The following is a 26,043-nucleotide window of genomic DNA, read 5'->3' as shown; positions in this document are numbered from 1 at the left end:
ACTATAAATTATTAAATGATCAAAGGATAATAGGGGCACTCAAGGAGAATAAGGCTATAGCAGAGAGACTAAGGCGTTCATTTTTGAAGCATATGGACATCTGAAAAAGTAAAAATGGATAGCCTTGTGCAGAATAGGGACATTCAACACTGCAGTACATCCATATAGCAATGGGGCATGTTTTGGGCTAGGGAGGGCCTGAAATTTGGACATCCAACAGAGATTACTGAAAGGGAAGACATGTTGTCTAAAAAGAAGGACACTTTTATTTAGACCTGTTTCAGGAACTTCCAGGGTACAGAAAAGTATTCTGATTGTGCAGCTGTCCACTGGTGGATTAAGGCATGACACCTCCTATAATCTACCAGTAGTAGCTGTCCCCCTCCTTCTCCCCTGAAAGTCAAACCAGAAGGGGATACCAGGCTCTATAACAGCTTCAGGTATTAGGGTATTCTTAACAAAGTAGGAAGCAAGTCTACGGAGTCACCTAGTGGTTAGTATAGTGGACTGTGAACCAGGACCCAATCCCACTTCAACTTTCTTTCTTTCTTTCTTTCTTTCTTTCTTTCTTTCTTTCTTTCTTTCTTTCTTTCTTTCTTATTGTGAGCCCTCCATAAACAGAAAAATACCTACTGTACCCAGGGGTGTGCTGGTAAAATGTTAACAACGGGCTCTCTTTCTGGACATAGCCGGCCCTGAAATTTGGGGGGAGGGAGGAATACATGCCTCTCTCTCCCCTCCCTTGTGAGGGCACACTAGGCATACCTTTGCCGAGCCCCACCAGCCAATAAATGGACTGCCACCATTCTCTGCTGCTTGTTTCTGGCTCTGAGCAGCGTGATGGAACCTTCTTGCGCTTGCATGAAAAGTCCCAGCCTGATGCTCAGAGTCAGAAACAAGGAGCAGGGAGCAGCAGCAGTCTATTTACTTGGCTGGTGGGGCCAGCATCACTGCCAGCAAAGTAAAAGAGAATTCAGGAGGGGGCCCAAGCCTACATTTTGGGAGTCAGTTGTTAGAATAGCCATGGGTAGGCCTACTTTAACAACCGGCTCCCAAAATTCTTAAAAACTTAACAAACGGCTCTCGCGAGCCCGTGAGAGCCCGCTCCAGCACACCACTGACTGTACCTAAATATATAAGTCACCTGCAAGCCTGAAGGCTATTGAAGTGGTGTACATTCAGTTACAGTAGGTATTTTTCTGTTCCTGGAAGGCTCACATTTACAAACAAAAGAGCTACAGTACACTAACCACTAGGCTGCTCGTCTGCTCTTTATAGAGGACTGTGTGATCATTTTCTAAGAATGCTGCTAAAACAGTCACCCATGTTCCTTTTTTCCCCCATTCAGAATTTGGACGTTTCGGTTTATAAAATGGATGTTCATGCTGGACGTTTCCAGTGCATGGCCATTCATCTCACTTATTTTTTGAACAGGCTGTATCCTGTTCGAAAATACATGTGAGATGGACGTCCGTTTGGGAAGTTCTGACTTTGACATCCTTTTGAAAATGCCTCTCTAAATGAATTAATTGCTTTGGCTTATGTACCCATAAAACCAAAAAGCGGGAGACGGAAGAAGGCTCAGCAAACAATGGGACTTAAAAATGCAAAATAGTGCTTTAATTTATATAAATATAACATATAAGAAAGTCCTTAGTTATTACATTATAAAAAGTCTCTGCTTTTGTTGTCGTTACATGAAGAGTCTTTCATGTAACGACATGGCACTGTGTTTCGACTTAGAGAGCCCGCCTCAGGAGTCTACAAAAAATAAAAACCAAACTAGAGATAAATATACATGAGCAAGATATCCATGTAAAGGAATAGAATATAGAATGTAAAATATTCAAAGCGGTCAAACAAATAATGTACATATCTCTAAATCATAAATTTATATAAAAATGGGTTAGAACTTAAAACAATGAATGTAAAATATACAGAAGGTCAGGAATGCACATAAGAAATATATAACATACTGTAAAAAACTTTAAAATGTATATAAGACATAGTTAAAAATAATGACAAATTATAAAATACCAAATGCTCATAATAATTCATATAAGGCAACGGAACAGCGGTATATTAGGCATAAAGATTACTCTCTAGTTTTTTTTATTTTTTGTAGACTCTTGAGGCAGGTATTCTAAGCAGAAACACGGTGCTGTGTTTAGTTTTCATGTCATGATAACACTTTTATACTGTAATAACTAAGGAAGTCCCGTGGTTTGCTGAGCCTTCTTCCAGCTTTTTGGTTTTCTGATTGCTTTCTCCGTGTGATTCCTGTGATCAGCCACCCTAGGGAGATACCCATGCTAGAAATGATATTTAATAGTTATGAGTCAGAGGAACTGAAACAAATCTTTGTGAACCTGGAAGATGTGATAGGGCAGATTATAGTAACCTATCTTTGAAAACAAGTATGGTACCTGAAGATTGGAGGGTGGCAAACATAATGTCAATTTATAACAAAAGGTTCTAGAAAATACCTGGGAAGCTATTGACCTGTGAACCAGGAAAAATGGCAAAGACTATTATAAAGAAAAAATTACTGAACATATAATAGGCATGATTTAATTGGACAAAGCCAACATGGATTTAGCTAAGGAAGCTTTTTTTTTTGAAGGTGTTAATAAATATGCAGATAAAAGTGAGCAGGTTGATAGAAATGATTTGTAGTAGTAGTTGTAGTAGAATTTCAGAAATTCCACTAGCACAGGGGGCCACAGGGGCTTGGTACGGCTTGGCCTGTGGCCCAGAATATGCAACTACGTGTAGAAGCTGTATACCCGGGTAGAAATACAAATGCTGGCATAATGATTATTAGCAGTGGCGTAGCTACGTGGGGCCTGAGGGGGCCTGGGCCCCTGTAGATTTCCGTGGGGACCCCCCTCCCGGCAAACCCGCCCCCGCCGCCGCCTACCTTCTGTTTTGCTGGCGGGGGACCCCACTCCCCGCCAGCCGACGTCTTCTCCCGTAAAACGCAGCAGCCGGCAGTGGCAGAGAAAAGTCTTCATCCTCGCATGCTGACGTCCTGCACGTTGTACGTGCAGATGTCAGACTCAGAGAACAGAACGTTCTGTTCTCTGAGTCTGACGTCAGGACGTCAGCATGCGAGGATGAAGACTTTTCTCTGCCAGTGCAGGCTGCTGCGTTTTACGGGAGAAGACGTCGGCTGGCGGGGAGTGGGGTCCCCTGCCAGCAAAACGGAAGGTAGGCGGGGGCGGGTTCGCGGCGGGAGGGGTCGGCAGAGACAGGGGGGCGACGATGGTGGCGGGAGGGAGGCGGCGGCGGGGGGGGGGGGGGCTTAAATGTGCCCCTCCCCTCGAGCTGTGGACCCCCCCTCCCACGCAAGTCTGGCTACGCCCCTGATATAGAAGATGTAATGTAATTTGTTTAAGTTGTAACAATTTTGATGTTCCTGGCTGCGGCCAAAATAAATCCAATTCTATCGAAGATACAGCTTGTAGTGTGGTATTGAAAGGGGCGGGGGTTGATACGTTTGAATGTGTGCCGAACGCCCGAGTTGTGTGCCTCGGCTTAGGATTTAGCAACTCAGAATTAACCACTGTTAGGTTGGCGGATCTGTTTACTTTGCTGCAGTTTAAATTTATAGAATAGTTTATATGGTTTCCTCAGTTGTTTGAAGTCTGAGATTTTTTTGTGTCTTGTGGATTTTTAAAGCACCTAATATAGAATCTGGCCCTCAGCATTTCTATACTAAGCATTTTTTGCTATAGACTCAAATTGCTCATAGTTCACTAGGTCTAGAACATTTTTATGTGAATGATAATAAAAGTTAACCATTTTAAGTCAGTCATTTGTATTAGAGATGCCTGTGCTTTTATAACACAAAAGTAGTTACATAAAAAAGTGTTCCAGGGGTATGTATGAGTAGAGCAATTGTAAAAGCCTTTGTAATGAATAAATACTGAAATACCTGGGTTAAAGAACTTTTTCAAATTTGTTCGCCCTTGATGTAGTTAAAATTATATGTATTATTCCCAAACTCGGAGTAAAAACCTATCCTAATGTCCGCCTCTCGTTCAGAAGGTGGAAGGAAGGAGAAACAGAAGTGTGTTGTGAAAGAGAAGCAGAAGGATGGTCACTAAAAAGGACACTGAGGAAGCAATTCTAGAAGTGGGCATCTCCTTTTAGGTACCCTGATGCCACACAGTGAGAGGCAAATCTATATTGGTATCTAGGTGCCTGGATTACATTCTAGAATACTTTCATAATCCACCACTGGCACCTGCAGGGTCAATTTTCAAAGCAATTTAACTGTCCAGAAATGGCTTCTGGTTGGTTAACTGTTTGTGGCTAACCACTAATTTTCAGTGGCACTGAACTGGCTACCACTGAACTGAAAACCAGCTATTTGGGGGGCATTCTGGGGGTATAGTCAGCACTTGGCCAGATAGGTACCAATATTCAGCACTTAACTGGTCAAGTTAACTACATAAATAGGACCACTTTAAAGCCAGACCTATCTTTATGCAGTAACCCATAGCCAGTTAAGTACTGAATATCACACCTAACTGACTATACATTAGTTGGCCCCAGAAACACAATGGCAGTTATACCAGCCATAAACCTGACATAGCCGTGGTCGTCTAAATGTGACAGAGGTGCGTGTAATTTACAGTAATCTGTAAATCTAATACAATAATTCGCACCTCCAACGTTCTAAAGCTGACTCCGTGGCAGTGTGGCAGTGAAGACGTGTAGTGTTCATAGGGTTTGTAACTGCACTCCCGATCACTGCCCCGCCCTCAAAGGAACTCTGTATAGTTGCCAGGGAAAGAAACGCGACGTCAGAAGGAGAAGGGACCAACCACAGGCAATCGCTCTCAGTGGGTGGGTGAGGGGAGGAGGAGGGGGTGAGGGGGGAGGAGGAGGGGGGGTTAGGGGGGAGAAGAGAAGGGGGTGAGGGGAGGAACAGGAGGGGGGAGGGGTCCCTGGAACCTTGCTAGTGCCATTTCCTTTCTGTTCGAAACGGGCCTTTTTTTACTAGCTATATCTTTTTTTTACTAGTTATATACATAAATGACAACCTGCCCATGCCCCTTCCATGCTCCATCCATGTGAATGACTCCTTGCATTTACGCACTATGGGGATGATATTTAGACCATGGGAAGCAGCCCGGCTAACTCCTGCGGCCGGTGGTGAAACCAGATATTCAATACCGGGCCATTTCTGATGACAGGCATTGAATATCAGTTAAAATTTTGCCAGTTTAAACATATCCAGCCAAGCCATATTCAGCCCTGGCCGGTTAACTTTAAACTGGCCAACGAATGGTCTGCTATTTAGTGGTCCGATTTTGACCGCTAATTTAGCCAGTGATGCGCTGAATACTAGCGGATAGCTGGTTATATCGCATGATTTAACCGGTTAGCCGCTGAGGGCCAGATTCTATATTAGGTGCTTTAAAAATCTGCACGGTAAACATTTCCATCTAATTGTATTCTATAAGCGGCGCCCAGTAAAACCAACCTATTTAATAAGGCATACCACAATGATCCATCCTAAATACCAGAGAACAAAATTCATACCAGAACTACACAAAATGGAACTCTCTATCCCTGACTGGTTAAGCTAATTTATCCACGACTGAACTTTAACCCAATATCTTTATTTCTCATTACGAAAATGACTTCTCTTTACCTGATTGCCTAATTCACTCTGCCACCTGCTTTATAACTATGTATTTCTCATTCCGTAATTGGCGATCGCCATTACGGAAAAAATGTAAGCCACATTGAGCCTGCAAATAGGTGGGAACATGTGGGGATGCAAATGCTACAAAATAAATAAATAAATTAATATGCTTAGTTGATATCCCAGCATCTAAAACTACGCACATCTAATGAAAAACATGGCATAAATCCCTATACGTAGATTACACGCATATTCTATAACAACATGTGTAAATTTGGGATCGCCCATTTCCCCACCCATAGCCATGCCCCTTTCGAACTGCACACATTAGAATTTAAGTGCAGTTCATTACAGAATATGCTTAGTGAGTTATGCACATAAATTCTAATTATTGCTAATTAGTGCTTGTTAAGAGCTGTTAAAAATGCTGATTGGCTTGTTAAGCCAATTAAGTTACGCATGTTGCTATAGAATACGTCTGGATTTTGGCGCTGATCTCTAGGCACGCTATGTAGAATCCGGGGGTAAGTGCTGACCGGGAATTTCAGTGGGAGATAATCATTTATCTCCCACTGAATATTCGCAGATAGCTGGTTAAGTATTATTTAATTGGCCAGGAGTTAAATACTGCTGAATATCGGGGGGGTGGGGGGGAGGGGGTATGCCACTTAATGCACCCTTACAGAATAGCACTTAGCAGCCCTTCTACCACTCATGCATAAGTGTGCACGTACTCACAAAAATGCTAATATTCTGTACATAAGAATATAAGTACGTAAATAGTGCCATGCTGGTACAGACTGAAGGTCTATCAAGCTCAGCATCCTGTTTCCAACAATGGCCAATCCAGGTCACAAGTACCTAGCAAGATCCCAAAATAGTACAATACATTTTATGCTGCTTTTCCTAGAAATATATACAAATATTAAATTAATGGCTCGGTTTTGTCCTATCACTTTGTAAACATACACAACAATAGCTGGACAAAACTATAATATTGCAATTTGTATCAAATATGGCTATAAAGGCTATAAAGGCGATTCATACAGATGAAGTACTGTTGCTAGACTGATGCCCTTGACAAAGCATGAGACCGCGAAACAGGGTCCTGTCGGGCTAATCACAGTACCGGAGTTGCCAATGAGGTTTCACTATAGTTTTGATGAAACCAGATGAGCTCCAGCTATGGAAGATAATACATCAATTCTGGAGCTTTTAAGCTAAGTTATATTTTTTGTGCATTATTTGCTTACACTTTGCAATAATGTTGATTTTTTGAACGGTAGGATGCTTAAAGCTATACGTAGCTGAGAAATAGAGATATATTAACAATACAAGACACTACCGGTTGGCTGGAGGTGTTCGATGATTACACATGTGCATTGACCTAGGAGCCATTTTATAGGTTGGCATGCAATGATCTTCAATGATATGAGATTACCTCTACAGCCTTTATAGCCATATTTGATACAAATTGCAATATTATAGTTTTGTCCAGCTATTGTTGTGTATGTTTCCTAGAAATAAGCAGTGGATTTTCCCCAAGTCCATTTTAATAATGGCTTATGGACTTTTCTTCGTAAATACTAGTGCCAAGTTATCAAATTGCCCTTCTCATAGCCAGAGCTGTAGTAATAAAGAGGACTGCCTATCTAAGAACCAAAGGCTAATGGTTTTCTGAAGGAGTAATCAAGGAACAGTGGCCCTGAAAATTCCCAAGACCTTTGACAGCAAAATGTTACCACACGGGGTACCTAAAAGGCATCTAGAAGCTCAAGAAGAGGAATTCTGTCCAGCACGAAGACAACGATAAAAGTAAAGAAGAGGAGGGATGCAAACTTTAGACTTGATACGAAGTTCGGCTTGCTGCTACGTTGTGTTTTGATGGACTAGATGGAATGTAAATGTACCAGAATTACCTTTAGTAAAGTTGTTTTGGAAAATCACTCATGTCCTAGAGAACTTGCTAACAGAAGAGTTGTGTTACACGTTGGCTCTTGAAGTGGTTAATGCCTTCCCCTACCTGAGGATCCTCACAAGATTTGTAGTGGTGAGGAGGACAAATGTGAGAATTAATGAGGCCCCAATTTATTACACAAAAGAAGAGGAAGGGGGCATATATATTATTCTGTCCACACAGCTCCCAAATGCTACATTGCTGTGAGCTTCTAGCACCTGATTGTATTCAGTGTTGCGTCTGATTGTGTTCAGTGCTGCGTCTTGATCTTTACTCTTTTTGTATTTTTGTTTATTGTATATTTTATGAATGTTTTTTTTATTGTAATCTGCCCTGGAGAAGGGCAGACTAAAAAAAAATCATAAATCTAATCTAAGCTAGTTGACGTGGAGGGGCATTTTCGATATGCCGTCTAAGTCCAACTCTGGATGTTTTGCTCAGAACATCCAGAATCCAAATAGAAAATATAACCATTTTCAAAACAGCAGGTTTTTGGTGGGTTTTAGAGGGCTCACACTTTCCACCACAAGTGGAACAGTTAGAGTGGATTATGGACCTGGGCCCACTTCTTCATAGTGCACTGCACTGACCACTAGGCTACTCTGGAGATTTACTTGCTGCTCTAATAGGACTGGCTATAACATCAGAGGCATCAGGCTGCCATAGAGGCTGGTATGTACTGTTTCTTTTACATCTTTGGGGGTGGGAGGGGGTCGTGGCTACTAGGAGAGTAGGGGGGGGGGCATTCCTTTATTCCTACAGTGGTCATTCAGAGCACTTTTTTGTGGGTTAGTCGTTGTTCAAACAGGTCTAGTTCAATTAGTTTTCATTTTGTTCCATTATGGCTGAAAAACGTTCAGGTTAGGAATATCCAAATCCCACCAACATGCCCCTGACATGCCCCCTTGAGATTTGGACACACTGCAGACAAACTGCATACAAAAACATCTGGAAAATAGGTTTTGAAAATACTGAGTTGGACGTTTTGGTGAGAAAAACATCCAAATGCTGCTTTATGCCACTTTTTAGACATTTCTTTTTTTTTTCGAAAATGAGCCCCACAGATAACCTTGAGGTCTGCAAGTTTTTATTCAGCAAGTCATGGATATACTTTTAGTTAAACTCCCTTTATCCTTTTTGGGTGCCTTCCATCCACTTCATGAATCAGTCTGTAACCTCTTTCCCAGCTGGTCAACTTAGAAGCGGGACATGCTGCTGGGGAAGCTGTTTGTTCCCATTTCTATACACCATTGTAGACAAGAGCTTGAGCTGTCTTTGCAGCAGGCATGTTGCTGGGATCCCAGGAGCGCATTTCCTTTTCACAGTGAATTTCAATCAGTCAAGCTTCCAGCTGAAGTCTCAACACTTTGCATGCATTCAAGCTCTCTATAGTTGCCCTTAAATCCACTTCATCATACAGGAAGTTCTTGTTTGTTCATTTGCTCTGTCATAAATATTTGGATTTATTTAGCTATCTGCCTAACTGTACAAGAGCAGAACACATACGTATCTTACATTTTCAAACAGTACACATAAATTACTGCACCTAACTTAACACTTCCATTTTCCTTTGTCATAAATATATTAGTCCACATATCAACTCAGGGCCTTCATATTCAGCATTACTTAATTTCCTACCTGCTTGAGCAGTGCTAACTGGGTCATACCTGCATTTTTAGCAGCATGTAAATGGATAGCTGCTGCTGAAAATCTGGGCAACCCCCCCCCCCCCCCCCAAAAAAAGAGAACAATTTCCCTATGCGAAAAACCAACAGGAAAAAAGTAAGGAACACCCAACAACAACAAAAACCCTGGGAAAGGAAACCTATTTTGACAGAGATTCCTCAAGGGAAAGCAAAAAGACTTCTCCACAGAACAAGGATTTTGAAACATTTATTGGATGTTCAGTGAAAAAATAAAAACAAACAAAATATCCACAGCTTAATACAAAAATCTAGTTTTTGGAGATATATACAAAAATAGAGCCTTTGCTGGATAATTAATAGCAGAATAAAGGCTGTTATCTTCACAGGCAAAATGAAAAGATAAAATTATTTAGAAAAGCTTGGAACTTCTTTTTCTGTTCTCTCCATGTATGGAAATCTCTCTGTCCAGTCCCCAGTCCATCTTCTTCCTCACTCTAGACTTACATTAAGGAACTAGCATTACAGACATGAAAGCATCTCATTATTCCAATTCTGTTCTACAGTTTGTTGAACCAAAGAGGGATCTCTGAATATGCTCTCTCCCAACACCTCTTCTTTCTTGGTTGTGGCTCCCCAAGCCTCCAGGGGCAACAGGATTACTGCTTCAAAGGGTATCTCCCAGCTTCTCAAGCTCAATCAATCAGGCAAGCCTTACCACTAGAAGACTCTGCCTTATCCCAGTTACTCTGACCCTTTAATGCTGATCCTACCAGGTTATATATGTGTTTGTTGGAGCTCACCAACCAGTGTATATAATGGATGGTCTAAAAATCCATTAAATGCAATGAAAAGAAAAGTGGAGCTCTTCATTTCTCAGATTCTAAGCACTTATTCTCTTCTGACCCATAGGTGGTTGGTGACAGCTGTTTGGGGAGGTGGGGCTAGGGCAAGGCAAAGATGGGGCATGGCTAATTAAAATCCTTAGGGTAGGGGGCAACACCTATGTCATCAATAACGGGACAGCAGGGGCACTTTTGAACACAGTAGGGAAGGACTCCACTGTGTTTCTGGTGTCAATGTACCAACCAGATGCCTCGCCCAAGTACCTCTGCTATGACAATTATTATTATTTATTTAGATTTTGATCATACCTTTTTCAGTAGTAGTTTAAGCTGAGTTCCATTCAGGTCCACTGGGTATTTCTCTGTCCCTGGAGAGCTCACAATCAAATATTGTACCTGAGGTACTGGAGGGTTAAGTGACTTACCCAAAGATCACTAGCAGCAGCAGTGGGATTTGAACCAGACACCTTTGGATATCAAGACTAGTGCTCTAACCACTAGGCTACTCCTCCACTATTATGTCACACTGAATATACTCCAGAAAATTGTGTCCTAAAATAATCAAAATAATGCACAAAATCATATTAAACAGAATAATATTTGCAATACATATGAAAATATATGGAAGTGGTTTAATATTTGGTTTCCAGTTAGCCCTAGACTCCCAGTCCTGCATCTCCCAGTTGGCCATGTGAACAGCGAAGAAATCCTATGCTCGCTGGGAACCATAAAATGAGTTGCCTATCAATTTTGTAGTATATTGCCAAATGGCCACAAGGATTCAGATCTGCTGGCCTTTAGTGTACTATTGATTTACGAAGCAAAAAGTAGGAAGAGTTGGCTCTTCTCAAACACCGGAGGAGACATAATGATGAAAATAAAGTCTTTATTGCAAAAGAAACAGAAACAACTCAACACAGCAGTCGTGTTTCAGCGCCCAAGCATCTTCCTGAGAAGCAGTGGCGTAGCTACGTGGGTCCTGAGGGGGCCTGGGCTCCTGTAGATTTGGCCCTGCCCCCCCTGCTGACGATCCCCTTGAACCCCCCCTCCCGCCACCAACTCTTCCCCACCGTCACCGCCCACCCCACCATCGCATCAGATACCTTTTTTGCTGGCGGGGGTCCCCGAACCCCGCCAGCCGAAGAGAGTCTTCTTCAGCGCCCGAGTAGCGCCTTCATTCAATGAAGTTCCTGCGATCAGCTGTTTCAACACCTTACGTCCTGCACCGTGCATGTAGCCCCATGCAGGACTTAAGGCGTCGAAACAGCTGATCGCACCAGGAACTTCGTTGAATGAAGGCTCTACTCCGGCGCTGAAGAAGACTCTCTTCGGCTGGCGGGGTTCGGGGACCCCAACCAGCAAAAAAGGTATCTGATACGGCGGCGGGGGAGAGTTGGTGGTGGGAGGGGGGTTCAAGGGGATTGTCGGCAGGCCGGCAGGGGGGTCCAATGTGGCGGCGGTGGCGGCTCGGGGGGGGCGGCGGCAGGGGGCAGCTAAACAGTGCCCCCCCCACCTCGGGCTCTTGCCCCCTCCTCCCAGCGAGGTCTGACTACGTCCCTGCTCAGAAGTCTTATGATGTATAGCTGATTATGAAAAAAAGATGTCTTTATTAAATCAATACACACAAACGATATAAATATAATCCGGTTAAACAGGAAATAACACTGGACTGTCAAAATAGCTATTTTGACAGTCCGGTGTTATTTCCTGTTAACTTCGGATTATATTTATATCGTTTGTATTGATTTAATAAAGACATCTTTTTTCATAATCAGCTATACATCATAAGACTTCTGAGCAGGGACGTAGTCAGACCTCGCTGGGAGGAGGGGGCAAGAGCCCGAGGTGGGGGGGGCACTGTTTAGCTGCCCCCTGCCGCCGCCCCCGAGCCGCCACCGCCGCCACATTGGACCCCCCTGCCGGCCTGCCGACGATCCCCTTGAACCCCCCTCCCGCCACCAACTCTCCCCCGCCACCGTATCAGATACCTTTTTTGCTGGTGGGGGTCCCCGAACCCCGCCAGCCGAAGAGAGTCTTCTTCAGTGCCGGAGTAGAGCCTTCGTTCAACGAAGTTCCTGGTGCGATCAGCTGTTTCGACGCCTTAAGTCCTGCATGGGGCTACATGCACGGTGCAGGACGTAAGGTGTTGAAACAGCTGATCGCAGGAACTTCGTTGAATGAAGGCGCTACTCGGGCGCTGAAGAAGACTCTCTTCGGCTGGCGGGGTTCGGGGACCCCCGCCAGCAAAAAATGGTATCTGATGCGGTGGTGGGGTGGGCGGCGACGGTGGGGGGAGAGTTGGTGGCGGGAGGGGGAGTTCAAGGGATTGTCAGCAGGGGGGGCAGGGCCAAATCTACAGGAGCCCAGGCCCCCTCAGGATCCACGTAACTACGCCACTGCTTCTCAGGAAGATGCTTGGGCGCTGAAACACGACTGCTGTGTTGAGTTGTTTCTGTTTCTTTTGCAATAAAGACTTATTTTCATCATTATGTCTCCTCCGGTGTTTGAGAAGAGCCAACTCTTCCTACTTTTTGCTTCTGCATCCTTTGACATAGGAAACTAGTGCACCTCCACCTTTGGGTGGTTATCTTTGGATTTCTATTGATTTATGAAACATGTTTAGAATAGATGTTTATCTGTATTAGCTATTACCTAGCAGAGAAGCAGGGAAGCTAGGGTTCAAATCCCACCTGCTGCTCCAGACCGTATAAGTGGAGGGCAGACTTATACGGTCTGTGCCAGAGCCAGTGATGGGAGGCGGGAAATACTGCTGGGCAGACTTGTACGGTCTGTGCCCTGAAAAAGGCAGGTACAAATCAAGGTAAGGTATACACTTATGAGTTTATCTTGTTGGGCAGACTGGATGGACCATGCAGGTCTTTTTCTGCCGTCATCTACTATGTTACTATGTTGATATCTTGGGAAAGTCACAACTCTCCATTATCTGAGGTACAAACTTACCCCCCTGTTTACAAATCTGTGCTAGCGACTACTGGTGCGTTAATGCTGACACAGCTCATTCACTTTGAATGGACTGTGTCGGCATCGCCGTGCAGCTTTATAAACAAGGGGTTTAGACTGAGGGCTCCAGCGACAGGAAAATATCTACTGTACCTGAATGTAACTTGCCTTGAGCTATTACTGAGAAAAGCATGAGCTAAATCCAAATCCAAAATCCAGTACCAGGCATACAGAGAAGTAATATAAATCCCTACAAAAGTCACTCAGGATCCATAGAGCAACCTACCATATCATATTAACATTAACTTCCAGGAGTTGTACAACAAGGACCTACCTAGGAAAAGGCAGCAGCATAAACAATGCAGTGGGCACTAGAATATCAATACACCTATTGGGAAAACTAAATAAACTGAATTAGTGCTGATCTATGCTATACAGTCAGTGCTAACAGAATAATTGGCCTCTTTCAAACACACATAACACAGACAGACCTCACCGAATATAGCACAAGTAACCATAAACTAAAAACAGAAATATATTGACAAAAGTTACATTGAACTCCAAGAAGCCAGACTCTGCATACAGTGCAACACCAGAGAAATGGAAATAGTGATTGCACGTACCTCCTTACTGCAAAAAACAAAGATAGCAGCTGTAAATTCAAAATCTGACATTTTCCAATCACTATGTTAAATATTAACAAATAAGAATAAAACAAAAAATAAAGAAAAGAATTTGATATCTTTTTGTTGAACTAACTTAATACATTTTTGATTGGCTTCTGGAGGCTGAAATCTCCTTTCTTAGGTCAGGAAAGTACTGCTTTTATGGTATACTGTCCTGACCTGAGGAAGAAGTATTTGGCCCCTGAAAGTTGATAAAAAATGTATATGAAGGTATCAACTTATTATATGGTTTTTGTTTTATTTATTAATCTTTAGAGTGGACTAACATGGCTACGTCATGGCCTGTGTAGGGCATTGCATTAGGTTGAAACTCTACAATAAATATTTGATTGTATCAGCTACTGATCTGATCTGTTTGTTATCACACTACTTTATCCTTAATTAAAAATAATTTTTTTGTACCTTTGTTGTCTGCTCATTTAATTTTTCTGTTGGTCCCACAATCTGGTTTTAACTTTGCTTTCTCTTGACTCTCTTGCCAGGGTTTCCTGCCCATTTGTCATTTTTCCTTCTTCTCCTGTCTTCTTTACGTCCTTCACTACATCCACCACCAGAAATGATCTTTCCTTTCAGCTTCCTTACATTTATTTTTCTGCCTCTCCGATTTAATTCATTCTTATTATCCAGGCTTCAATTTCCCTCTTTTTCTGCATCTACCTACATATTTCCATCTCTTTTCTTCACCCCAGCCCTCCCATTGGCTTTGGACCTTCTCCATGTTGAGGTCTGGCTATGCCACTGCTCTTATGTTGCCTCCCACCCCAAGGCCCAACATGTTCTCCTTCCACCCCTAACTCCCTTTCTTCTCTTTTCAACTATATGTTCTTGGTACTCTGATCTCATCCCATGGTTTTCAGTATCATCTTTACGCTGATGACTCCCAGATCTACCTCTCCTGTTCGAAAAAGGCATACCCTACTGACCCAACTTAAGTACGTGAACCCTGCAACACAACGAAACCAAAGCTCGTAATGAACACTATATAACTCTTCTTATCTACGATTCCATAATGTGTCTGTAACACATGAATTTCATTCGACCATAACATCACTTTGCATTTGTTTCATTATCGGAGGTGGCTAACGCCTCACGGTACTATGTAAGCCACATTGAGCCTGCAAAAAGGTGGGAAAATTGGGGGTACAAATGTAACAAATAAATAAAATAAAATAAATAAATAAATAAATAAATAAAATATAATATCAGCCAAAATCCAGGCCAAAGTATCAGCCTGCCTGTCTGACGTTGTTGCCTGGATGTCTCAGCGCCATCTGAAACTAAACATGACCAAGACTGAGCTTCTTGTCTTTCCCCCTAAACCAACCTCTCCTCCTCCCCCATTCTCTATATCTGCGGATAACACTCTCATCCTTCCTGTCTCATCAGCTCCTAACCTTGGGGTAATCTTTGATTCCTCCCTCTCCTTCTCTGCACATATTCAGCAGACTGCTAAAACCTGTCGTTTCTTTCTCTATAATATCAGCAAAATTCACCCTTTCCTTTCTGAGCACACTACCAGAACCCTCATCCACGCTCTTATCGCCTCTCGCTTAGACTATTGCAACTTGCTTCTCACAGGTCTCCCACTTAGCCATCTCTCTCCTCTTCAATCTGTTGAAAATTCTGCTGCACAACTAATATTCCGCCAGTGTCGTTATGCTCATATTAGCCCTCTCCTCAAGTCACTTCACTGGCTTCCTATCCGTTTCCGCATACAGTTCAGACTCCTCTTATTGACTTATAAGTGCATTCACTCTGCAGCTCCTCAGTACCTCTCCACTCTCATCTCTCCCTACATTCCTCCCCGGGAACTCCGTTCACTGGGTAAATCTCTCTTATCTGCACCCTTCTCCTCCACCGCTAACTCCAGACTCCGTTCCTTTTATCTCGCTGCACCATATGCCTGGAATAGACTTCCTGAGCCGGTACGTCAAGCTCCATCTCTGGCTGTCTTGAAATCTAAGCTAAAAGCCCACCTTTTTGATGCTGCTTTTAACTCCTAACCCTTATTCACTTGTTCAGAACCCTTATTTTATCATCCTCACTTTAATATTCCCTTAGAGTGGAGTAGCTTAGTGGTTAATGCAGTGGACTTTGATCCAGGGGAACTGAGTTTGATTCCCACTGTAGTTCCTTGTGACTCTGGGCAAGTCACTTAACCCTCCATTGCCCCTGGTACAAAATAAGTACCTGAATATATGTAAACTGCTTTGAATGTAGTTGCAAAAACCACAGAAAGGTGGTATATCAAGTCCCATTTCCCTTATCTCCTGTTTGTCTGTCCTAATTAGATTGTAAGCTCTGTGGAGCAGGGACTGTCTCTTCATGTTCAGGTGTACAGCGCTGCATACGTCTAGTAGCGCTATAGAAATGATGAGTAGTAATATGTTCTCCTTTTTCTTCTGCCCCCAAGTCCCCAAACTACTCACAACATATTGTCAAAGGCCTCCACTTGGCTGCAGTGGTTCCCAGTGACCATAAAGCAAAGATGAAAAAATTGGCATCAGCCAACAATTTTTAGCATCTGGGGACTTTTTTTCCCCCCTTTCTTTGACTTTTCTTTTCATTTGATTCATTTTGGGTGTAGTTTCTTAGTTCTCCCTTTATTTTTTGTCTGTATTATTGCTTTATGTTTTTTTTCCTTTACTTTTTCTTCCCACCTTCCAGGCACTAATTTGGACCTACCAACACTGACAGCATCCTCCTTACATTTGGGGAAGCACCCTATCCTTTCACTATCTCCATCCATACAGCAGGGCCCTTGACCTCTCCATTTCTACCTCAGGCCCACCCAGCAGCCATCACATTTTTTGTGTAACTGGTGGGTATCTCCAAGCAGTGGCGTAGCCACAGGTGGGGTGGGGTGGGCCAGGGCCCACCCACATAGGGCTCAGGCCCACCCAACAGTAATACACATTTAGCAGTAGCTGGTGGGGATCCCAGTCTCTGCTAGCTGAAGACTTCCCCCTGATAATAATGAAAATGCTACTCTCCATTATACCGACACCTGCACATTCTCAGTTTTCAGTGCCTGCCTGCTGCAGACTGCCATGGTGGAGAGAAGCATTTTTTGGGTGGGGTGGAGAACACTTGGTGCCCACCCACTTCTTGACTAGGCCCACCCAAAATTTGCTGTCTGGCTACGCCCCTGTCTCCAAGTCCCACCAGCTGAAGAAATCTGGAGCCCACACCATGTCAGCCTGTCCAGCATGTTGAAATAGCACTGCAGTCAGCGATATAACGTTGACAAGCTTTTGCCAGCACTGCAAGCATGCTCAGTTCTAGTGCAACATTTCCCATAAGACCTGAGTATACTCACAGTGCTGATGTCAGTGGCTCCAAATGCTGCCACTGACTGCTGCACTTTTTCACTGCACTGGACAGCTGACGCAAGGCGAGACCCAGAGTTTTTCAGAACGGACAACAGAGGCTTAGATCCACATGCAAACAGTCCTCCAACCAACAGATTTTAATAAAGCTGTGTTTGCTCTTTTATCATTGGTCTGCTCTGTTGATTGCAAGACTTGGGAATCTCTACCAGTTAAGGTATTTTGTAATTATAATTTGGTGGGGGACAGGTGGAGAGAGGGAAGAGGAAAGGGAAAGCAAGGGGAGGCAGTGAAAATGAGGTGCTAGTGTCCCCCTATATTAACCAATGTAATCCCCCCCCCCCAAAAAAAAAAAAAAAAAAAATTCATTTCTGGCTATGCTACCACCATATACAGTAGATGCCAAATAATTTGCTGCAATATCTGTCATTTCTCGTGTTTCATCCATGATTCTATAGAGTCGTTCCTGTTCATTCTTTTGTTGGAAGTCTTTTATTTCTCTCTTGGCTTTGGAAAATATGCATATTTTATATTGTATTTTGTGCGTGTGTAGGAGGAAACACATTATTGTTTGTATTTTTCCAGTGTTCTGCTTCATGCAGGGTCTAACTTGTTGTTTTTCCATTTTGTGTACATAATTCTACTTATAATTTTGTGGTCACTCATTTTGTATTTGGTGAAGGTGTTTGTTTTGTATTTGGTGAAGGTATGCAGTTTCTTTGTTGGGATCAGTAATAGTGCAGCTTGTTATGGTTTTCAATGTTCACCTCCCAGTAGGAAGTGTATTGATATTCCAGAGACCATTGTAATATTTTCATAGGTAGAGTTCTTGTTGATTGAGTCTTGGCAATTTGTGTTCTTTCTCTTGCTCTCACATTTTTTCTGTTCTCCCTTAGCTCTCTCTGACTCTTTCAGATTCAAATTCATACAGGGGAACATTTTCACACATGCACAACAAGGGTAACTTTTCATGCATAAATTTAAGCCCATATAAAGAAGCCAATTTTGAAACACGAAGGTCTGTAGTAGGGATAGAACCAGAGTTATGGAACTTGTTGCTTTTGCAGCTGAGCAAACAAACCGTCTCTATATGGTTCATATCATTGAACCTTAACAACATGGGAGTTGATATTCAAAAGGGTTTAACCTGGCAGGAGAGGCACCTGTTCCGTTAAATCCCGCTGAGCAAGCCAGCCACCAATATTCAGTAGCACATAGGGCCCTGTTTACAAAGCCACGCTAGAGGCGCATTAGCATTTTTAGCTCACGCTAACTGTGTAGATGCCCATAATATTCCTATGGGCGTCTACACAGTGCGTGCTAATTTTTAGCACGTTAAAAATGCTAGCGCACCTTATTAAACAGGGCCCTTAATCGGGTAATGCCACTGAATATCATCGCTAACCCCCCCAATTCTGTACAAGCTGCCAAAAATTGGGTGTACAAATTTGGATGCGTGCCCAATTTGCATGCATCCCAAGCTAATTAGCAAAAAATAATTGGCTTTTTATTGGCACTAATTAAATTTCATTCAACTTTATGCACGTAAATTTAGGAGCGCAATTTTTGGTGACGTACAGAATTAGGGGGTAAAATGTACATATGTACGTTTCAGGGACAGATAATCCAACTGTCCCAAGTCTCTGGAGTCATTGGTCCACTTCCCACTCTTGTTTGCTGCATATGTACGTTTCTACGCATGCCTCTAAAACACCCCCTCCCCCACCACCTTTGGAATTTCTTAAAATAAGTGCATTATAAAAAGTACACATGTATTTTCAGGTGGCTAAAACCCACTTACACTTAGCTGCCCTTTTACTAAAATTGCTGCTATCTAAATAAGTGCTGGCTGTTCCCCAGTCCACCTATAGATTACCCCGGCATTATCTGGATATTTTCAGAGGAAATATTCAGTGGCAGTATCCAAATACTGCTGCTGAATATTGGGCTTAGTGGGACTTATCTGGAAGCAGGTCATGCAAACTGGGTAAATCCTGAAGAATATCAGCTCCATAGATTAATAATGCAATTACAAATTACAGAAAGGATAGTAACAAAGATAATGCCAGGATTCTGGAGATGTTGAATATTGTCTCTATAACAAAACAAGGGGAGAAGAAAGCTTCCACAAAGGAAAGCCAAAAGAAGTGGAAGTAAAATGTTCTAAGAAGAATCAGACATATAGTGAAGTCCAAGCTTCTAAAAACTCTTTATTCTTCAGTAATTGATCAAATAGATGTACAGTCTTGACTCGCCACAAGCATAAATTATTGGCAGTAATTGCTATTAATTAGAATTTATGCACACAACTGTCTAAGTGTATTCTATAACTTGATGCTTGTAAATTCTAAGTAGTATAGGTGAAAAGGGTGCTGGGCATCGATGAAGCTACAAAGTAGTAAATTTAATACAAATTAGAGAAAATTTTTCTTCACTCAATTTGTAATGAAACTCTGGAATTCATTGCCAGAGAATGTGGTAAAGGCAGTTAGCTTAGCGGGGTTTTAAAAAAGATCTGGCCAGCTTCCTAAAGGAAAAGTACATAGATCATTATTAAATTGACTTGGGGAAAATCCACTGCTTATTTCTAGGATAAGCAGCACAAAATATATTGAACTTTTTCGGGATCTTGACAGGCATTTGTGACCTGGATTGGCCACTGTTGGAAACAGAATGCTGGGCTTGATGAACCTTTGGTCCATCCCAGTGTGGCAATACTTATGTACTTAATGAGTGGGTTGTGGGCGTTTCACAAATCTATGTGCTTTGTTATAGAATACATTGGGTCCACACCAAATTTTACTTGGAATAACTACCCGCAACTAAATGGGCGCTCGGCATATTCTATAATTTGTGCAGAAATTTAGGCTTATTTTATACTTTATAGGATACATCTAGGTGTAATTGTTTTCCATGCAGATTTTTCAGGTGCCATATATAGAATTTTGTTTCTATCTTTATTTCTTACTCCCAATCTCTCCCTTCAGCTTTCATTCTCCTTTGTTCTCTGTCCTTTTTTTCCTTTTCTTTGCTCTGGTTCTCTCTCTCCTTTGTTTTTTTGTTTCTCCTCTTTGTACTTTGCCTTTTTCTCAATTGCTCCAGCTGTTTCTTCCCTCTCTTTGTTCTCCGTTTATCCTTTTTCAGATTTGTTTGTCCTTTATTTTGCTCTCTCTCTCTCTTTCTCTCTCTCTCTCTCTCTCGACCTTAAAAGAAGGTATGGTGTAACCTGCACAGAGGGGTACTTACAACCTCTAAGTCTTTAATACCTACTGTCATCTATAGCACTCTGTTACTTGGTGGACCCCTCCCCCCAGCTTTGCTCTCCATCTCTCTCTTCCTCATACTTGTCTGTCTCTTTCCTGTGCCCTGCAACTTGCAGTTAGGTGGGTGCTCCTAAAAGGCAGACTGAGAGAAAGGGAAGCAGGATGTTCTTCCCTTGAATTCCACTGTATCTACATTTATGTCCCTTCCTTTTTAGCCTAAAAGAGTCATTCAAACTAGCTTATCAACTGAATAAATTTGTAGGCACAATTCAAAACCAGATTCAAATGCATAAAATAAAATTAGCTGCTCCCTTTCTCTCCTGAATCCTGTAGGTTGTGAAATGTTCATGCCATCCTGACATTTCTCAACTTGAAATTTTCAGTCTCCATTAGTGAACTGGCAAACCAGAAATTTCACACCCTACTGTGCATAATAAACAAGCAGTATCCTGAAAGTAACATAAGAGAGGATAGCAGAGAAAGATCAAAATGGACCATCCAGTCTGTCCAATAAATTGGTTAGGGTTGTACTGGTTTGTAAATGCAAGAAGAGGATGAGAATTGGGAGGCTAAACATTATATTTATTTCTATGGATTGTGCAGGTGTTATATAGAGTTTTCATTCTATTTCTAATGTGCTAGGTTTGTACATTGCACTGGGCACATATGTAAAGTCCTGGAGTACCCCCTTACCAGTCTATAATGAAAGAGATCTGCATACAAAGGAGGCAGTGTATGCAAATCAATCTCATGCATATTTATTGTGAATATCCTGAAAGCCTGACTGGCCAGGGGGTACTCCAGGACTGACTTGCCAAACTCTGCTATATATAATATATACACATGTAAAATATATAATATAAAAAATGTAAAAAATACATACACAACTCCTTGTGTCATACGTTCAAAAACAGCCATATGTCCTATCTCTAATCTAGCTATACATAAATAACTTCATATATACTCTATATAATATACACAGCATCCTGTATCTTATGCACATTATACTATAATCTAGGCACTCACATTTACATGTTCCTTGCACATGGTAAATGTCTAAAGTGCTAGCACTCATACACATAAGTGTACACTTAACCATGAAAGTGTCAGCAGGGTGCCTAAGCGTTAATCTGTAACAGTGCACCTAAGTTACATAGGGGTCCTTTTACTAAGGTGCACTAATGGATTTAGTGCACGCTAAATGCTAAGAACCCCTTAGGAATAAAATGGGTTTCTTAGCATTTAGCGTGTGCTAAATCCATTAGTGCACCTTAGTAAAAGGAACCTGTGGAGGGGCATTTTCGATTTGACACTAACAGGTGAATTTTCAAAGGAGAAGGGCGCCCATCTTCCGACAGAAATCGGGAGATGGGCGTCCTTCTCACAAGGTCGCCCAAATCGGCATAATCGAATGCCGATTTTGGGCGCCCTCAACTGCTTTTTGTCGCGGGGATGACCAAAGTTCCAGGGGGTGTGTCAGCAGTGTACCGAAGGCGGGACGGGGGGGGGGGGGGGGTGCTTAACAGATGGGCGTCCTCGGCCAATAATGGAAAAAAGAAAGGCGTCCCTGATGAGTATTTGGCCAACTTTACTTGGTCCAATTTTTTTCATGACCAAGCCTCGAAAAGGTGCCCGAACTGACCAGATGACCACCGGAGGGAATCGGGGATGACCTCCCCTTACTCCACCAGTGGTCACCAACCCCCTCCCACCCCCTAAAAAAAATTTTAAAAACATTTTTTCCAGCCTCTATGCCAGCCTCAAATGTCATACCCAGCTCCATCACAGCAGTATGCAGGTCCCTGGAGCAGTTTTTAGTGGGTGCAGTGCACTTCAGACAGGCGGACCCAGGCCCATCCCCCCCTACTTGTTACACTTGTGGTGGTAAATGTGAGCCCTCCAAAACCCATCCGAAACCCACTGTACCCACATGTAGGTGCCCCCCTTCACCCTTTAAGGGCTATGGCAGTGGTGTACAATTGTGGGGAGTGGGGTTTGGGGGGGTTTGGGATTTGTGAAGTCCACTGCAGTGCCCCCTAGGGTGCCCGGTTGGTGTCCTGGCAAGTCAGGGAGACCAGTTCACTACGAATGCTGGCTCCTCTCATGACCAAATGCCTTGGATTTGGTCGTTTTTGAGATGGGTGTCCTCGGTTTCCATTATCGGCGAAAACCGATGTCGCCCATCTCTAAGGTCGCCCATCTCAACATTTAGGTCGACCATCTCTTAGGTCGACCTTAATGTTGAGATTTGGGCGTCCCCGACCGTATTATCGAAATGAAAGATGGACGCCCATCTTGTTTCGATAATACGGGATGCCCCGCCCCTTTGTGGGGATGTCCTCAGAGATGGGTGCCTTTAGAGATGGTCGTCCCCGTTCGATTATGCCCCTCCACATGTCTCAAATCTGAATAGCAACAAATGTAACCATTTTCAAAAAAGCAAAATATCTGTCTTGTTTTTTGAAAATACCATTTGTAATAAGGTTTTGTACTCTGTGCATTTATCTTTTCAGGCCATTTTTGGGAAAAAAATGCACAAGTGAAAAACGTAGAAAATCAAGCCATTGGGATGTAGGAGGGGCCAGCTTTTTTAGCAGACTGGTCCCCCAGACATCCCAGGACAGCAATGAGTCACCCTAGGGGGCACTGCTGTGGACTTCATATAAATGCTCCCAGGTAGACATTTCACCACTGCTCCCTTATCTTGTTGGCTGAGCCCTCCAAAAACCCACCCCAAACCTACTACCTCCAACTGTACACCATTACAGTAGCCCATATGGGTGAAGGGGGCACTTATATGTGGGTACAGTGGGTTTCTGGTGAGTTTTGGAGGGCTCACAGTTTCCACAACAAGTGTAACAGGTAGGGGGCCTGGGTCCACCTGTCTACAATGCACTGCACTCACCACTACATTCCTCTGGGGACCTGCATGTGGCTCTAATGGATCTGGCTATAACATCTGTGGCTGTCATAGAAGCTGGTGAGTACTGTTTTTATTCACATTTTTAGGGGTTGGGAATGAGTCAGTGTCCACTGGGGGAGTAAGGGGGGGGGGTCATCCCTGATTCCCTCCAGTGGTCATCCCTGATTCCCTCAGTGGTCATCTGGTCATTTAGGGCACCTTTTTGTATCTTATTTGTTAGAAAAACAGGTCTATACCAAAATGAAGTTTTTGCCCTAGGTGTTTTGGTTTTGTTCAATTATTTTTCTGTAAAATGTCCAAGTGTTAGGAAAGCCCCAAGCCCGTCCTAATCCCACCCTAAGTGATTATATGGGTATCACAGAATAGATCTATTGAAGTGTTTGACAGCACATTAATTAGTTTATTTAAAAGTATGGACATGTTACAATATGTCTTTCTAGGTGAATATGATGCTGAGCAATGTCAGCGTTTCACACTGTGTACATCTGTCATAGTGCATGCCAGTATGTGATACTCTGTTCCACAGTCTCTCTACATATCTTGCAGTACATGTGTTTCTCTGTAAGTATATATATAACAATATGAATTTCACAGTGTATATATCTACTGTAATGTGTACCAGAGCACAAGTTTCTTTCACGTATGCATGTTATGTGAGTAAAACTGGGTTATGTACGTCAGAATGTTAGCTGGTGTGAGGCAATATATTTCAGAAGTTGGGCAGACTGGATGCATTGTTCAGGTCTTTATCTGCTGTCATCTGCTATGTTACTATGTTCCCATATTGCATATATGTGTTACATACAGATTGACGGGCTAGCTTGCAATTTTTTTTTCACAAGCTGGGCTTGGTCCAGCTAGAAATGCAAAATGTCCAAAAACAATCCAAAATTTGGACGTTTCACATGCTTTTCTATACATTTGTACATAGTCTGCAAAACAGCTCATTAATTCTGAATTTTAGAAAAACCAATGTGTGAAAACATGTTCACCGGTTGGCTTTCACAAAAAAGATAGCTATATCTCCATGAGATATAAAGCATCTTCTTCCCTTCTTTTTTTTTTTTTTCTGTTTGTTCCCAGGACAGTAGAACATTTTCAGGCCTCAGTTTTCAATAATGCTCATTTGCATGGGGAGCAAACTTTCAGGTGGAAAAAGTCAAAAACTTGCAGGAAGTCCCACAGGTTAGTATGACAGGCTCATTGTCTGGACATAAACCAGAGCATGAGTGTCATTTCAGATTGTGTATCTATGTCTGCATAGACATCAACATATCAGTGCATTTCTTTCATTATGTGTGCCATGTTGTGAGTATATGCGTGTCTTGATGTGCATTTTACAATAAGCACATATATCAAATTGTGTGCAAGCATGTTTTGTGTGCTTCATAGCATGAATATTAACTTAGTTCTTGCCTCTGTGTAAGAGTGTTTCACAGTCTGTGTCGCTTCCTCTGTACACATGTTGATGTGACACAGTGTGAGTCTATGTGTGTGTGTATAAACTTTTATAATTGTTTCAAAGTGTGTACATGGGTATATAGGCCTGTATCGCTGCACGCATGCAACTGTGTTGCCGTGTGTTTGTTTTTCACATTGTGTGTTAGATTCTTTCTGCATGTGTGTAGCTCTCTCATAGTGCCTGCCTGTATTCTGCAGTTGTGCCAGGGCACATGTTTGTGAAAAAATACCCACAAGCCCTTTTATATCAAAGTTGTGTATGCATACATATAAATAAAACAAACTATGCTTATATGCGTATGTGCCACTCTGCCTTTGAGTGAGCTCTGGCTATGGAACTCAGATGCATGTGAATCTCAGAAAATAAAATCCAGTGCTTGCAGACACATAAGACGGTAGCACACACACATAGATTACGATAGGCATATATTTGGACAGACACACCAATCTACACACACACTCACACACACACATACACAGATGGTTAGTGACACACATGTACAATTATTTGGCCAGATACATGAAGCATTTTTCCCAATAGACAGAAAATGGGAAAAACCTTTTTATGTCCATCTGGACCATAGACATACATAGATATACAAACAAAGACAACACACATGCACACTTGTACACAGATACATGCATATATAGACGTGAACATGAAAACAGGCACAGAGATATGCATGCATAAACCGTACAGACAGATACACACACACACACACACACACACACACACATATATATATATATATACACACACACACACAGATGCACAAAGTAACACATACCTACAGAAACACACACAGGGCCCCTTACCTTGCTGTCATGATGGATAAGGTTGAGCTCATACTCTGGAAGGATGTCCCTGCGTTCATTCACGTCCTCCAGGGCCATCTTCACAGAAGGGTGGCAAGCCTGACCCCCAGGCCAGCCACCGCTCATGGGGAAGAGTGCCCCAATATGAAGAGCCTTCTTCCCTGTGCCAGGAGAAAGGGAGACAGTGAGGAAGAGCAGGAGGAGGGAGAGAGCCCGGGCCGAAGCAGGCATGCTGTCACTGCTGCTGATGCTGATGCTGCTGAGGCTGAGGGGCAGCAGTAGTGATGGAGATGGGGCCAGGGGAAGAATGCATCCTAGACCCACGGAGGACAGGGAGAGAAGCAAAGAGTGAGACAGCCGGCAGCGCACTGTGGAGAAGAGGCAGGCACCAGCTCCATCTTTTGTGGCTTTTCACTGCAGTGGAGAGGAGACGCGGAGAGGAGGAGGGAGAGGGAGACAGGGGGAGAGAGAGGGAGGGGAAGAGGGGGAGAGGGATGGAT

General features: G+C 42.8%; 1 protein-coding gene across 1 annotated transcript in view; it reads right to left on the bottom strand.

Annotated features, from left to right (window-relative positions):
* Nucleotides 1–25,704, bottom strand: part of GABBR1 (gamma-aminobutyric acid type B receptor subunit 1) — a 193,164-nt gene extending 167,460 nt beyond the window's left edge. Inside the window, exon 1 of the mRNA XM_030197552.1 lies at nt 25,544–25,704. Within this exon, the coding sequence (XP_030053412.1) occupies nt 25,544–25,669 (126 nt within the window). The 5' untranslated portion in view covers nt 25,670–25,704. The remainder of the gene's footprint in view (nt 1–25,543) is intronic.
* Between the last annotated feature and the right edge of the window lie 339 nt (nt 25,705–26,043).

The sequence above is a fragment of the Microcaecilia unicolor genome, chromosome 3 (genome assembly GCF_901765095.1).
Source record: "Microcaecilia unicolor chromosome 3, aMicUni1.1, whole genome shotgun sequence".
Lineage (NCBI taxonomy): Eukaryota > Metazoa > Chordata > Amphibia > Gymnophiona > Siphonopidae > Microcaecilia > Microcaecilia unicolor.
This window is presented reverse-complemented; position numbering and strand designations above follow the sequence as displayed.